The sequence below is a fragment of the Pogona vitticeps genome, chromosome 2, assembly GCF_051106095.1.
Source record: "Pogona vitticeps strain Pit_001003342236 chromosome 2, PviZW2.1, whole genome shotgun sequence".
Taxonomy (NCBI): domain Eukaryota; kingdom Metazoa; phylum Chordata; class Lepidosauria; order Squamata; family Agamidae; genus Pogona; species Pogona vitticeps.
In genome coordinates, this window is record NC_135784.1 from 181,109,607 (window position 1) to 181,126,370 (window position 16,764).

General features: G+C 45.1%; 1 protein-coding gene across 4 annotated transcripts in view; it reads right to left on the bottom strand.

Moving 5' to 3' along the window:
- Window positions 1-16,764, bottom strand: part of ALKBH7 (alkB homolog 7, RNA demethylase) — a 67,056-nt gene that overhangs the window by 45,546 nt on the left and 4,746 nt on the right. For all 4 annotated transcript variants that reach the window (XM_078386590.1, XM_078386589.1, XM_072991509.2 and 1 more), the window contains exon 3: window positions 12,193-12,317. In XM_078386590.1, the coding sequence (XP_078242716.1) occupies window positions 12,193-12,317 (125 nt within the window). The remainder of the gene's footprint in view (window positions 1-12,192; window positions 12,318-16,764) is intronic.

Genomic DNA, 16,764 nt, shown 5'->3' on the forward strand with positions numbered 1-16,764 from the left:
AGAATTTAGATGGCCTGTGAACATTACTCTATAAAGCGAATGAAGTAAATAATGAACACTGTTTAAACATGAATTATTTCCTAATAGACCAAAGTTCTGCAGGTTTTCAGCCATGCACTTCTCTCCCATTGCACTACCTTTAAAGATTTAAATATAATTCAGCCTGTATGTAATCAAAATTATCCATATGTTCTCATAATGGCCAGAATCCTATTTAGAGACACCCAGTAGTGCAACTCCTTCAGTGTACATTTCTGTGACAAGTTATCAGAATTTGAATAATCAGCCTAGGCATTTACAATCACACACTAGTTATGTGATGTAGTTACACCAGCATAAATATGTAATAGGGTTCTGGCCAGTGCACTTTTAAGGGTACAGAGATGAGCAGGTGAACCAGAATTGTGCACGATGGGATTCATTCTCAGCCTGCTCCTCAGGGTCTACTTTGAATGCTAAAAGAAAGAGCTTAGTGTGCAGTGAAAAGGACCATTTTGCTCCCTGAATGATGAACAAAATGGATTTTCCTCCTCCATTTTTGTCTGTTTTTGTTCTTTCACTCCTGCCTTTTTCAGGTACAAGTAGGAGAACAGAGTCATCAGAAGACTGGGGTATATTTAAGTACAGTTGGCATGAACAAAGTGACAAACATGAGGATAATTTGTGAAGAAGAGACAAAGATGTATTCTTTTTCAGACACTATTTATTTATTTATTTATTTATTTATTTATTTATTTATTTATTCATTCATTCATTCATTCATTCATTCACTCATTTATTCATTCATTCATTCAATTTACATCCCGCTCCTGCTAATGCCAAGGCACTACAAAAAATGTAATAAAAAACAAAAAAATAAGGATAAAAACATTAAAAGCAACTACAATTAACCCTTAAAACAGATGGCACAGAGTAATCATCTAAAACCAGAGCAAAAAGAGGAAAAGTAGTGTGGGGAGGTGATAAGCTAGGGCTGCTGTGGAGGAAGCCAAAAAAATTACATTGTAAAGGATCTGAGAAAAATTATTTTGCAAAATCTAGAAAGGAACTATTTTTGTGGGGAGCAAATATTGAAAGAATGCTAAGGAAGAGGAACATAAGCTAATGAAGTTGTTCACAGTGCTGAAGCCTAGAACCTTATTTTTTTAAAAAATCATTTTATAGGAAAGCAGGAGAAATTATCCTTTGTATTATGCATGTAATTCCTGTTTCCTGGAACACTGAGGGAACATCCTTTGTCATTAAAATTTTAGGAGGTGTGACACTTTTTTTAAAAAGTGATGTGATTTGAATAAAAAGTGAAATGGATGGATGAGGAATGTGTTTCCTTGAAAGGTTGCTGGACTAAAATCCCCTTCATCCATAACCATCAACTATATTGTCTAGGGGTGAAGGACGCTGCCTTCCAACAATGTCCAGATATATATTCACGAAGGCTTTCATGGCCTGTCCATGCTCTGTTGCCCGAAAAACCCACAACAACCAATGTCCAGATAGCCACATGTGTCCCACCCTGCTGGAAATGAGGGGGTTAAAAAAAAGAGGAGTCAGTACCACATTGCACTATTTTTTTCCTGTGGTCCTCTACACAGTCATCTGTATTTTTCATGTGCCACAACACTCTGGCATTCAGGCAGCTGCAAATTATTGATGGCCAGGACCTAAAATGAGACAAATATCTGCATCATGCCCTGTTGATGGTTAATGCTCTGCTAGCACAAGGACATGACAGAAGACTTTCAAATGAGACATTTCCTGCAGTCTTACGAAGAACATGGCAGCAAAGGTAAAAAAAAACCTCACCTTCCCTCAGACTACACTTCCAAAGGACCATCCCACATCCCTCTGTTTAAGAGAGGACAGCTGGGTGGTCTTCTTTCCAAGCCATGGGAATGGCCTTTGTTCCCGTCATGGTCCCTTCAGTTCTGTGTCCTACCAAAGCCACACTATGGCGCGTAGCACTATTGCCAGAGCAGAAGCCTCACCGCCCACTTCCAGTTCTCTCAAAGAGGAAGTCTGGCTTCCAACTCTAGGCCATCCATCAGCACAGAGAAAGGGAGTCCCCCTTTCCGGACAGCCTGTCAGATAGCTGCAAGCTGGGACATCTCTGAGGCAAAGGCCAAGCCAGTCAGTTCGGCATGTTCCATAAATCTGTAATTTACGGAACTGCCCTTCCTTCTCTCCCCCTGCCCCGCCACTAGTAATTCCTCTTGAAGGCATTTCACCACAGCAGGTCTGGCATAATCAACTCCAAGAATTTCCATTCAAGGATTCTAGACTCTTGAAAGATTTAACCATTTCAGATCGAGAGGCAAGGGCATCACTTCACATAGAGCCACTCTATCAAACCACACTTTGTAGGTTGGGATTTCACTGTCCTGTGCATAGACACTGTGCCATCTAAGGGAGGTGGCCCCAAACCAGAAAGGACACCAGATGAGACATGTCTGATTGTGCACATCTGCAAAGAACCCACGTGATGCCTTGAAAAGTGGAGTGTTGTATAGGAGCCAACTTCTTCATTGACTCCTTCGGAATAATGCCATTAAAAGTGATACTTTGGATTAGTGGTACAATCAGGTTGGCAGAGAGAGTGGAATGGATGCCTGACATCTTCATTCCCCACCCCAGTCCCAGGGAGGTCTCGAGGCCATAGACTGCTGGAAATAGAGAGCAAGAGAGTCCACCTTCTGCCTAGGGATCTAATCAAAGCAACAACTATGATTTATGTGTACTTTCTCAATTGAGCCTTTAAACCCGTAATGCAAGATAGTCCACTAGTGTGATCTGGAATAACTTAAAGGTGCAAGGGTTAATACTATTTTCCTCTTGCTAGTGTACATGCTATTCCCCCTCCCGCCACCCTTCCAAAGAAGATATAAATGAGGGGAAAGGAGTCATCATCCCTATAGAATCTGGCCCTGCTAACTGAGGAAGGGATGGGTACACCTCAGCTTGTCTCCAGCCTCTCTCTCATCGTCTTGATCCAAGTCATTCCTTTCCAGCCCATTGAAGGTGGCAAGAGTCTGATGATACCGAAGTTGAGGACCGGGAACAAAGATGCGTTACAGACGCTGCTAGGTAGGACAACCCTTTGGAAACTTGTTTGAGACTCTTGTTGTCTTATGGCCCAAAAGATGGATTTTGCCATGTCCAGGGATGGGAGCAGTGGAAAAATGGTTGATGTGCTTGAGGACAGAAATGCCCAAAGCACTATCTGGAATTCAACCTTAGTTGATATGCCAGCTCTTTTGCAAACTCCCTGCACGTGTGCTTCCCTCTTGACCATGGGCCTCCCTGCATTGTGCAAAGTAGGGAGCAACCAGAATTTGGGAGTATTAGCAAAGAAGAGTAAAATCCACAAGGAGCATCTCAAGCTTTCTTCCTCTGCCACAAAAGGCACCGGATGGCACAAGTTCTGGGTCACTCACAATAACATGAAAAGTGATCCAAGAGTTTGTCCCATCTGCTTCCACTGTGAATGGTGTCATTTTAAACTACTCCATGGCAAACCTCTTAAATTGTAAGCATTTTGAGCTGAACTGGAATAGCCCTCCCAGGGCTTCCTAAACATACGATGAAGCCTGTTAAATATTCAAGTAATCTAAGGCTGGAAATAACCCTGTCTCTTTAGCATCATGGCTGGGAGCCAAGAGTTAGTTTGATGAGCATCATCATGTAAAAATTTAACTAAAGCCAGGGCTGAAAGAAAAATAATGTTCAGATCAGAATTGGAAGCCTTCAGTGCATCAGATTTTTTTTTTTTTTGCTTCAAAATTTTGTATATCTTTACTATTGGCTATGCCAACTAGGACTGATAGGACTAGAAGTCCAAATTATGCTGGGATCTGATATCATGTCTGGTTTATCCTTAAGAACAATGGTTTAAGTCTCACCCGAATAACAAACATACTGAGTGGCCGGCTTTGAAAAAGCTCTATTTTCTCAAATGCTTCCCTCCCCCAATACAGGGATAACAATACTAGCTTACTTTTACAAGGTTATTATAAACAGCATGATGTGTGAAAGATGCTTTGAAAACTCTACATCATATCAATGGTGTTGCCCTGAGGTCCGAGGACTGAGTCCCCACCTGTTTGTCTTGGGTTGCTTGTGAAGTTGAAGATCCAGGATTGAGGTTCAGAGTCCTTGCCCACCTGCTTGTCATTTCAGAAGGGAAGGGCAAGAGAGAAGAAATGTGGACATTTGACTCACTGTATTAGTTGAAACTGCAGACCAAAAGGATTAGAAGGGGCATATATTACTGACCTCTGGAATACATGGAGATTCAAGGTAAAACTGATTGCTTTTGTTGCTCCTTGATTGATACCTCACAAAATAACCTACTGTGCACATACAGTGGATGTCGGGCCAGAATAAATGGACTGACCTCTCTTTGGGATTTCAAAAAACAGCAGGTGTGATCCTCCAAGGCCATTCAGAATCTTCTTCCCTAACAGCCAATTGAATTTATTATTGATCCAACTGAAGGCTATGCACAAAAATATCCAATCTCTCTGCCACCCTTGTTTTCATTTCAGAAACAAGGACCTTGAAAGGAGCATCTGTAAATGCTGCAGGCCTCCACACCAGTCCCTTAAGTGATCCACCCAGCTCATTCCCAAGTCCATCCAGGAACCGTCCAAAGAGACGCACATGGGAAAGACCTGAAGAGCATGAATGTCACCTACGAAGCCTGCTGGTTCCCATCAAGGACCTGGGCTTAGGCTACAACTCCGAGGAGACCATCCTCTTCAAGTACTGCAGTGGGAGTTGTCCAAAGGCCCGCAGCAACCATGATCTGACACTTTCAGTGCTGCTGCAGAACAGTGAGATCCCTGCCATGGGGGACCCCTGTTGTCGCCCTACACACTATGAGGATGTGGCCTTTCTGGATGACAACCACCAGTGGCATGAAGTGGAGAAGCTCTCAGCCTCTGCCTGCAGCTGTGCAGCCTGATGGCCCATGAAGGAGAGAGGGAAATGGACACAGAGACTTGTAGGGCAACAGTAGAGCGTGGTGTACCTCTAGGTTTAAAGGAAGCCACCTTAATGTTGCTCCAGTCCAGGCTACAGCTCTAACATAAGCTTTTAAGAGCAACCCCTAGTAAGAAAAATGCTGCATCACCAGAAGCCAAGGTCACTTGCATCTTCACACTGTACATACAGAGCAACCTCTCACAATAGCTGCCAACTGGGGGCAGACAAAATTGGGGCGTTTTTGAGCACTGTCATACCCCCACAGTCCCCATCCCCAATCTACACCATGTTACAAACAAACATGCTTTTGGTTTGATTAAATCCTGTCTGAATTAGGTCTGAGATGCTGGGGCAACAACATGAGAGCTGAGCAGTCAGAGATATTTATGGATTGTTCCTAAGTTATTTAATTTATTTCTTCCCTGAATATGAGGAGGGCCTGGCATTTGTGCTACCCCTTTCCTAATCTGAGTTCTCTATTTTTTTCCTTGTGTATTTTTGCATATTTCTCTCATTCCAGCGCTGTTAATTTTCCTGCATTAGTGTTAGAAATGGCAATGTATATATTAATGTCAAAACAATAAAGACCAAGCAAGGACATACACAAGAGTCTCCAGTTCTAATAGCCATTCATTGAAAAGAGGTTCTTTGCTATCTTCACAGCAGCAGGGACTAGATTCTTTGTCACCAAGTCAACTGAGAAGTGTTGCACTTTGACCCAGGAACAGAGGATGAAACGAGATGCTTTATGAGTAATATTGAAGCGCCCAAATCATATTAGACAAAGACAACATCAGAAGCAGGCTCCAGTCAGAATCCCACATTTCAAAAGGAAAAAGGAATACTGAGAGAAAAACTACAGTGGTGCCCTGCATGATGATGATAATCCGTCCCGTGAAAATCGCTGTTTAACAAAATCGTCGTCATGCGAAAACCCTTTCCCCATTGGAATGCATTGAAACTCTGTTTAATGCATTCCAATGGGGAAAATACCTTGTCGTCCAGTGAAGATCGCCCATAGGGAAGCCATTTTGTGAGCGCCGATCAGCTGTAAAAATGGCTGGCCTGCGAAGCATGGGTCTGGAAAACACAGGGCAGCCATTTTGCGGAGCCGGAAAAATTGTTGTCTTGCGAACAAACAGTTCGCAAAGCACAGACCTAATCGATGTCCAGCAAAAATCCCCCATTGGAATGACTGTTTTGCGAATCACTATTGCGATCGCAAGTCATCGCAATGCGGATTCGTCGTTTAGCGGAGTCGTTGTTTAGCAAGGTACCACTGTACAAAACATTTCTCAGTCACCTTCAACAATACAAACAAAATAACCCACTTTTAGTTTTCACAGAGTATATGTGTAATGGTCAAATTCTATGTTTAGAAGTATCATCAGGTAATAATTTAATGCTTCTTTTAAAAAGAGAAGGAAGAGAAGGACAAAATCACACATACAAAAGAAAAAAGATGGCCATATACAATAAATAATTTAAAATTAAATCCTCTGTTCCAGGTTGAAGTTATGACAAAGGTTCCTGGCCAGAATCAATGGAACATAGTTGGTCTGGCTCCAGCTTTTATCTGAATTCTACCTCATTCCAAATCACTCAAGGCTTAGGTGAACCCAATCTGTTTATCTCAATTCTCAGTGCTCTCTTCTTACAGTGAAAATCTCTTATCCATTGCATTTCACTTTTATGTCTCATTTGCTTGCTGTCTTCATACTTTTTTGGTGCTACAGATGAACAGCAGAAATTTTCACCAACTATTTCTACTCTTTGCATATGAATCCAGAGTCAGCACTTCAGTTTGGGGCATCCTGAATTAATATGAGTTATGAACTGTTTTCAAATTGTACAAACACTTAGGCTGTGGTTGAGCAGCTGCCATGCCAGCACTGCCAGAATGTTTAGACATGGAGCACTGCATCTAGTTTAGACCCTGTTCATATCTATGAGGCACCAAGGATCCAGTCTGTGATTCTCTTTCTCAAGGCAGCAACAGTGCAACACTGTCTGGGGATGATGGAAACTCTTCTTCAACATACTTGGAGGGCATCAGGTTGGGAAAGGCAATGTTTGAGAGCTTTTTGACCCCCTTTTAAGAAACATTTATTCAGCTTCCTTTGCTAAGCACTCGTTACTCATGAGAAAACCTATAAGATGGTAAACCAAAGGCAAGGCAGAGCACGTCCATGTTTCATGCCAAGGTACTTATAAGAAACTAGACCTATGTTTCACTCATTTTTCTCAAGAACAAAACTGCACACTTGAGCCTGCCTTGATTTCAGCCCTAACTGCTGCTGCTGCAGCAGCAACAACAAACATTTCAGAAGAAGCATCCAGATTTTATTGCTCTGAGATAAACTGTACTTCAGTTAAGTATAATCAGGTCCATTTCTTCAATTCTGCCTTCTCTTCATCTGTTAACAGCCAACTACCAAGAATCTTTCTTTAGATCTTGAATATCCTTAGATTCCTTCCAGCTCATAAGGGCCTCCATCACTTCCTGCTGGTCGGAAAGCTGAGCCTTAAGGCACAGTAGGCCAGACACACACACCCCTGCTTCACTTCCATTAAAAGAGCAGGTTACTTTCCAGGTGGAAACAAGGGTCAGTCTTCGAAATCTCAACCTGCAATTCTATGATGGGTCTGAAGACAAGGGTAGGTTTCGGCAGATGACAGAGATCCTTCGTTCCCGAGTGATCTTCCTTCCATTGAAAAAGGATTCCTCATCTTTAAGGATCTCATGAGTGAATTCATAACGAGCTGGTCCTCTTCACCGAAAGAAGAAATTACAGATGTCAGTACATTATTATAATTTAAAAGGACTCTTGTTCCAGGAAGAGAAACCCATAAAATTAGAGGCTAGAAAGAAACCTTTGTATTTCACAGTACCAAGATGCTGTTTTTTTCCTATCTGGATTCCTTCTGAAACAGAATCTCAAGTTTCTGACTGCAGATATAGTTTACAGTTAGACATGCTAAACACACTAATTTATATTCCATGCCGTTTCATTCACATGACAGTATTGCTCTTCATAATCTCTTATAAGGTAGTAGAATTATGATTATGTTGTGGTTAGTTTTATTTGTATGCCGCATTTTTCCCAACAAAGGGACCCAAGGCAGCTCACAGCATTAAAATTCACACAATGAAAACACATTAAGTTAAATATTAAAAGACAAATTAAACATATAGGATTTAAAATAAAATTAAAAGATTAAAACATGGAAACATGAAAAGATTAAAATTATATGCTAAAATGGGATTCATTGATTCAGTTATAATTTTGAAAAGCCTGGTTGAAGAGATGGGTCTTGAGCTTTTTTCGGAAGGATAAAAAGGGAAGGGGCCATCCTAATCTCCTAAGGGACAGCATTCTATAGCTTGGGAGCTGCCACAGAGAAGGCCCTCTCCCGTGTCCCCATCAGCTATCCTTGTGCTGGCAATGGGTCCAAGAGAAGGGTCTCCTCTGCTGATCTTAATCGCCGAGAAGGCACATATAGGGAGATAAGGTCCTTCAGGTAGCCTGGACCCAAGCTGTGTAGGGCTTTATAGGTAATGGCCAGCACTTTGAATTGGGCCCAGAAATGGACTGGTAGCCAGTGCAGTTCTTGTAACAGCTGTGATATATGCGCCCTGTAACTGCCCCCAGTCAGTAGTCTGGCTGCAGAGTTTTGCACCAGCTGAGGTTTCTGAACCATCTTCAAAGGCATTCCCCACAAAGAACATGTTACAGTAATCCAAATGGGATGTAATTACATCATGTGTCACTGTAGCCAAATCCGACATCTCAAGGAACGGACACCGCTGGCACTCCGGGCCACTACCGAGACCTGGGCATCAAAACTTAGGGATGAATCCAGGAGTACACCCAAGGTGCGGACCTGAGCTTTCAGGGGGGAGTGTAACCTCATCCAGCACAAGTACCCCTATTCTCTCATCTGCCTTCTGACTAAACAGGAGCACCTCTGTCTTGTCTGGATTAAGTTTCAGTTTGTTTGCCCTCATCCAGCCCATTACTGATGCCAAGGACTGGTTTAGAGTCAAGACAGCTTTCCTGGAATTAGGTGGAAAGGAGAAATAGAGCTGAGTGTCATCCGCATACTGCTGACACCAAACCCTAAAACTCCGGACAACCTGTCCCAGCAGTTTCATGTAGATGTTAAAAAGCATGGGTGACAAAGCATAACTCTGAAGAATGCCACAGGCCAGGGCATTAAGTATGAGTCACCCAGCACTACCTTCTGAGTTTTCCCCTCCAGGAAGGACTGGAGCCACTGTAAAACAGTGAGACAGCCCAGAAGGATACCATGTTCAATGATATCGAAAGCCACTCAGAGCTCCATCAGAATCAACAGGGACACACTCCCCCTGTCCAGTTACTTGCATAGGTCATTCACTGAGGTGGGAAGATGTCTCTGTCCCATAGCCAGGCCTGAAAGCAGACTGGAATGGGTCTAGATAATCCAATTTCTCTAAGAATCCCTGGAGCTGAGAAACCACCACATCCTCCAGAACCTCATGGGGCAGTGGTAAAACTGCTGTACTACAGCTAAAACTGTGCTCACGAGGGGGGGGGGGTTGATCCTAGGTAGCCAGCTCAAGGTTGACTCAGCCTTCTATCCTTCCAAGGTCGGTAAAATGAGTACCTAGCTTGCTGGGGGGAGGGGCAATGTGTAACCTGCATAATTAACTAGTAAACTGCCCAGAGAGTGCTTGAAGCACTATGGGGCGGTATATAAGCAGCACGCTTTTACTTTGCCCAGGAATGGGATGTTTAACACTGGCCAGTAGTTATCTAGTACATTGAGATCCAGGGAGGACTTCTTCAACAGTGGTCTTATTACTGCCTCATTTTAGTAAGCAGGGATCCTACCCTGCAGCAAGAAGGCATTTGCCACTCCCAGTACCCAATCGGCCATTCCTCCTCTGGCTGCTTTTATGAGCCAGGATGGGTAAGGGTCCAGTGCACATGTGGTGGCATTCACCTCTCCAAGAATCCTGTCCACATCATCAGCTGAAAAGTATCCATTAAAACAGGACAAACAGGGGCCAAAATTTCATTCACAGGGTCTGTATCAATTACAGCATCCAAATCAGAGTGCGAACGAGCGACTTTATCTGTGAAGTATTGTGTAAATTCCTCACAGCAGGTTATGAAGTGGTCAATATTTTGTTCTTTTAGTGGGGCATGACCACCCAAAACAACTCGACTGGATAACTTTGTGCAGATGCAATGGCAGCAGCAAAGAATATTTCCTTTGCTGCAGCCACTGCAATGGAATAAGCTTTCAAATGGGTTCTAGCCAATGTTCAGCTGGATTCACCGAGTTTTCCTCCATCATAGCTCCAGTGTCCATCCCACTCGTTTCATCACTACCAGCTCCCTGGTGAACCAGGGGGCTTACCTGCCTCTACATTATGGGAGGGGCCGCTTAGGAGTGATTGTGTCCACCGCCCTCATTTCCCTATTCCAGAGATCAGTCAGAGCTGAATGTTCATTATGTTCAGACATAATTTTTAAAAAAAACGTTTTTGTTCATCAATGTGAAGGGACTGCTTCTGGTGCCCCTTGAGGGTGGTCTGCCCTTGTCCCAGGCCATCTAGAGGACCTGATGGAAACTGTGGCTCCTGGGCCCCTTGGGGATGCAGACATGGGAATATGGGCTACAGGTGGAGAAGAGGAAGTAGAGGAGGATGTGATCTACTTGGGCAAGGAAGTGGGCCTGGAACCCAGGGAGAGGAATCCAGGATAAAGGAAGGGGAGGAGGAGGAAGGTGGTGGCTACAACATATATGACTCAATGAGGTTTGAAGGTGAGGAGTAGGGAGAAGTCAAGGAAGAACTGGACCCCTGTCTTTTGTATTCCTGGGGTTGCGGCTATACGTATGTGCAGGGGTCAGGCTAGAGGTCCCAGTAGCCAAAGAGCACAGCAGCCCCCATCTTCAGCCTGTCAGTGTTGCCCACCCCAATATCAACTCTATAAAGCCCTCAGCATCTTGAGAGGGAAGAGATTGGATTTGACAGGGCGTTAATGGAGCTAATTCAACTCCTCAGTGGACTGACAGGATACAACTGGCACCCTCCTTTTCTTTGCATTCCTTTCCCCTACTTTAATAAAATCAAGTTCAAGTAACTCTGGGAGTTTGGAGTTTATGGATATCATGTCCAAAGAGGGATTCCCAGCTCCCGCCACCTTAGGCAGGGGCAGCAGTACTCTCAATGAACCAACTTTGGGTTTATGCACTGACCTATTTACTCCTCTTGAGTGGCCTAAGCAGGCTTGAAAGCTCTCACTTTTAAGCAAAGTGCAGCTTTCTGTTAAGCCACAAAATCAGGATACTGTGGTCTATTAGAACAAGTCAGGATTCAAAACCACACTTTGATCCTGGTTTGTTCTAGCAAACAGACGAGAATTCCCCAAATTCAGATCTATCAGGGACCTATGGTTTATCTAAAAATAGAAATGGCATTTTAATTGCCTCTTACTACCATGTAACAAGATAAAGTGGAGCAGCACACACAATTCAGGTTTATGCAGGATCTTTCAGGCAGCAGGAAACCGTATCTCTGTTATGTCTAAACGGCACAGGATGGATGATTAACTTATGGCAGCCTAACACAATGTAGCATTGCCCATTTCTTTTGAACTGCACTGCCAGCAACCCCAATTAATATGGTCAATGGTGAGGCATGATGGGAACTGTAGTCTAAAAACACAGAGAAGAATTAGGTTGGGCAAAACTGATATATGGAAATAATAGATACAAAACATTTCTGTAGCACAAAGAATTAGCCTTATTCACAGAGGATAAGCAATCCCCATTCAGTGACCATATGCCTCCAACAAAAGTTGGAGAAACACACTGCCACAGAGAACTGTATTAGATGGCTTTCTGGTCTGATACAGCAGAAAGCAGGACTGGCATCCTTAGCGGCTACTGTACAGAGTCCCCAGTGTTGAGAGCAGGACAGATGCTAAAAAGGGAATGTGTGTTATGCACATCTGGAATGATGGTGGCAGAACTTCCTTGAGCAATAAGTCCATCAATGGTCCTAAATATGATAGCTAAATAGAATGTTGTATAAAAGCCTAGTGCAATGTGCTCTTTCTTTTCAGAAGCAACTGGTAAGCCAGCATCAGATAGAAGATGCTAGATGATATGGACTCTTTCTCATTAATCAAATGATTCTTATCTTGTTTATATTACCTGAGAATGTAGAGAGAGCGGCGCTCCAGCAGTAAATCTAGCCAGTCTTCTGGATTCTGCTCACTGACCAGGTGCATCACACTTGAAGACAGCAGGGAAAGGCCTGCAATGGTGCAGCCACAGAACTAGCAGAGAGGAACGAAAAAATCATGAAGGCCAGAATGGCATGAATAGATATATCTATCAAACTTTACATAGCTGGGTATTAGCCCTCATGTAGCACTAGCACTCCCATGATAACATTTTGTACAAGAAGCACCTCATCATGTGAACCTTAATGCACACTCAAATGATACAGTCCAAACATGAGCTTGCCACCTCAGAGAAAGATCGTAAGCAGTTAGGGACCCATAAAAATTTATGTCTGTACAACAACATATACCATTGCCCTTCATGAAAAGGTAGTATGACCTCATAGTCAGTGCTGTGAATTGTAAGGCTATGCCACACCATCAATTTTCAAAAGCCAAAATGTCCCACAGAAGTACAGAACTCAGGGAGAAGTTTTTAAAAAATGCCTACCAAAACATTTATCTTAATAACGTTAAATGACTAGCTGCATCATTCTGTTGTAACAAAATCTCACAGAACTAATAACAATCCTTACAGTCCTTTTGCTGGCAGGTGAAAATCTTCCTTTTAAAACTGGTCTTTGATTTGTGAACACTGGCAGGACTGAAGTTTTTAGGTGAGGTGACTTTTAAAAATTATCAAGTGTTTTAAATTTGTTTAATTATGTTTTAATCAGTGATATTTTGACATTATTTAAGATTAAATTTAATACAGAGAACTTAATTTATTGTAATTTTCAAGATATGGCTGTGGCCACCTTGAGTCCCTTTGCTGGGAGAAAGGTGGGATATAAACATGGTAAAGAGATGGTAAAACAATAATATTTCATTTGATTTAACCCAGGTGTGGGCAGCTTCTAGAAGTCCAGGGTTGCATGTGTCCACTCCTGGATCTTCCAGGTACACTCACTCCCCACAAGCCAAAACAATTTTTCATATATTTTTTAAATGGAAAGTATCCCCTTATGCCCTCTAGACTAGAGGCAAAAATATTTTGGAATGTGGAGAAGCCCCATGCCTGGCAAAACTGCCCCAAAGTCTTTAAAGGAGCACAAGAGCCTTTTGAATGAAAACAAATTAACCCCCCCTTTTTTAAAGGGCCCTGTAAATATTGGGGCCACATTCAGCCCATGAACCACATTATCTTCAATCCTGATTTAATATTTTCCTTAACTACAAATTCAAGTCTACAGGAATCCCCCCCCCCAACATGGGTATTCTCATTTGCAGGGAGGGACCACAGAAAAGCACTGTGTACACTGGCCTCATGGATTTTGCAAACAATAAACCACCTATGTGGAACAACCGACACAGTACTCCCCTGGGATTCTTCCTTGCTAGTGACAATCATTGTGTGCTGTCAAGTTGATTCTAACTTATGGTGAACCTTTCTAGGGTTTTCTAGGTAGGCAGTGCTCCAAAGTGGGTTATCATTCTCTTTCTCTCTGGGTGCTCTGGGGGACTATGTAGCATGCCCAAGGCCACACAGGCTGGCTCTTCTCCTAGGAACTGAACTCCTGATCCATGGCTCTACAGTTGGGAATTCAATTCACTGAGCTCTCTACAACCTCTCTTTCATACCAATCCCCCTAATTACCGGAGTGACTTTCCTCATGTTGAAGAAGTTGCAAGAGAAGTTGCATAACCGAGACGTGGCTTAATGGGGAGGGTGGACCTCCTCTGGCTCTCATCTGCCCGCCCGGTTATGATGTCCAGCACCAGGGTAGACTGGAAGGGCGGGGGGGGGGGGGAGTAGCCATTGTCTATAAATCCACCTTGGAGGTTACCAGGCGCTCCTCGGCGGTAAGGCCGGGTCTAGAGGCCCTCCACGTGTCGATTGGGGCCAGGGATGGAATTGGGATTTTGCTGGGCTACCGCGCTCCCTGCGGCCCAGCCACTTCCCTTCCGGAGCTGGCTTGTCTCCGCGGCACTGTTGGGATCCCCGAGGCTCTTGGTCTTGGGTGATTTCAACGTGCATGCGGAGGCAGAGGTTACTGGGCCAGCTTCTGAGTTCTTGGAAACCATGGCTTCCTTGAACATGTCCCAACATGTCAACGGCCCCACCCACGTGGGTGGTCACACACTGGACCTGGTCTTTTCCTCCAATTGGGGCGAGAGTGGTCTGATGGTGACGGACCTGGTGTCAGTCCCCTTGTCATGGTCAGATCACCACCTGATTAAATGTAACCTCACAGTGGCTCTCCCCCCTCGCAGGGAGCAGGGGCCTATTGCTATGGCCCGCCCTCGAAGACTACTGGATCCGATTGGCTTCCAAGATGCCATGAGAGGGATTACCGCTGACCTGGCTAGCGCTCCTGTCGACGTCCTGGTGGATAGCTGGTCCACCGCTGCCACCCGGGCAGTGGGCACGATCGTGCCCAAAGGCCCTCTCCGGCGCAGAACTCGTCCGGCGCCCTGGTTCTGCCAGGAGCTCCGAGCGATGAAGCGAATAAGGAGAAGGCTAGAGCGTAGATGGAGGAAGAATCCGACGGATAATAACTAGATAGCCGTTAAGGTCGCAACTAACCTTTACCTGAATAAGGTGAAGGCTGCCAGTAGATCATTCTTCGCTAACCGGATAAGCGAAGCATCCAACCAGCAGGCGGAACTTTTCCGTATAGTGCGCGACCTATCCGGAGTTGGCCCGGGAGATCGGCCTCCCCCTAGTTTTTCACTGGACCAATTTGCGGCATTTTTAAAATCTAAAGTGGAGGCCATCCGCCGGGAGCTCTCTCCCTTTTTGAATACAGTGAATCGAGCTGAGATGTCCAGCGCTCCGTCTTGCCCGGTTATTTTTAATTCTTTTCAGCCAGTTACGCCTGACTCTGTGACCAGAGTGCTTGACCGCTGTCGGGCCAGCACCTCCTCCTTGGACCCTTGCCCGGCCTGGCTAATCAAAGCAGCCAGGCCAAAAACAACTGAATGGGCCACAGCTATAATAAATGGGTCTTTCCTTGAGGGCAGATTCCCATCTGCCCTCAAGGAGACACTCATTAGGCCCATACGAAAGAAACCTAGTTTGGCGGCGGACGAAATTGGCAATTACAGGCCCGTCGCCAATATTTCTTTCATGAGCAAAGTGGTGGAGAGGGTGGTGGCAGACCAGCTTCAGGCACTCTTGGATGAAACAGATGCACTGGATCCGTTCCAGTCGGGCTTCAGGCCACGCCACGGGACAGAGACGGCATTGGTCGCCCTGTATGATGACCTGCTGAGGGAGGCCGACAGGGGCAAAACGTCTCTGTTGGTCCTCCTCGATATTTCGGCGGCCTTTGATACCGTCGACCACGGTATCCTCCTGGGGAAGCTCTCCGAGCTGGGAATCGGTGGCCTGGCGTTAGCCTGGCTCTGCTCCTTCTTGGAGGACCGCCCCCAGAGAGTTCAGCTTGGGGAGAATGTCTCGGCCCCGTGGAGCTCCAACTGTGGGGTTCCACAGGGATCGATTATCTCCCCAATGCTATTTAACATCTATATGAGGCCGCTAGCGGGGGTCATCAGGGGGTGTGGAGCGATGTGTCACCAGTATGCTGATGACACTCAGCTCTACATCTCCTTTTTACCAACTGCAAGTGATGCCGTCCTGACCCTCCAGCGCTGCCTGGAGACTATACTGGAATGGATGCAGGAAAACAGCCTGCGGCTGAACCTGGACAAGACGGAAGTCCTGAGGGTGGGGCCCCCCGTAGCTGGTGGCCTGGTTGGCCCTCTCTTCTTTGGGGGGGGGCGACCTTGGCCCCGGTGAGCGGGGTCCGCAGCTTGGGCATACACTTGGACCCGACACTCACCATGGAAACACAGGTGACGTCGGTCGTCCGCTCCGCCTACTTCCACCTCTGGCGGATTGCCCGGCTGCGGCCCTACCTCGACACGGGGGCCCTCACTACCTTAGTACACGCACTCGTAATCTCAAGATTAGATCACTGCAACGCGCTCTACGTGGGGCTACCTTTGAGGCTGATACGGAAACTTCAGATGGTGCAGAATGCAGCAGCCAGACTCCTCACCGGAGGGAGAAAATATCATCACATCTCTCCCATCCTGGCCAGACTGCACTGGCTGCCCATTTGTTTCCGTATCGACTTCAAAGTCTTAATGCTCACTTATAAGGCCCTAAATGGTTTGGGACCTCGATACTTGGCGGAACGCCTTCACCCACCAAGTTCTACCCGAACCACCCGCGCGAGCCAGGAGGTGAGGCTGAGGAGCCTGACGCCGAGGGAGGCCTGGAGAGAGAAGACAAGAAACCGGGCCTTCTCGGCGGTGGCTCCTCGCCTTTGGAACAATCTCACTCCTGAGATTCGCGCGGCCCCTTCGCTGGGTACATTCAAAACTCAATTAAAAACATGGCTTTATGTCAAGGCCTTCCCTCCTGCCAGCATCTAATTTAATTTAAATTATCTCTCTCTTCCTTTTCTATTTATTATTTATGATTTATTATGTTCTATTATTGATATTTTGGATTTATGTTATTATAACTGTATATTTTTGTGTTAGCCGCTCA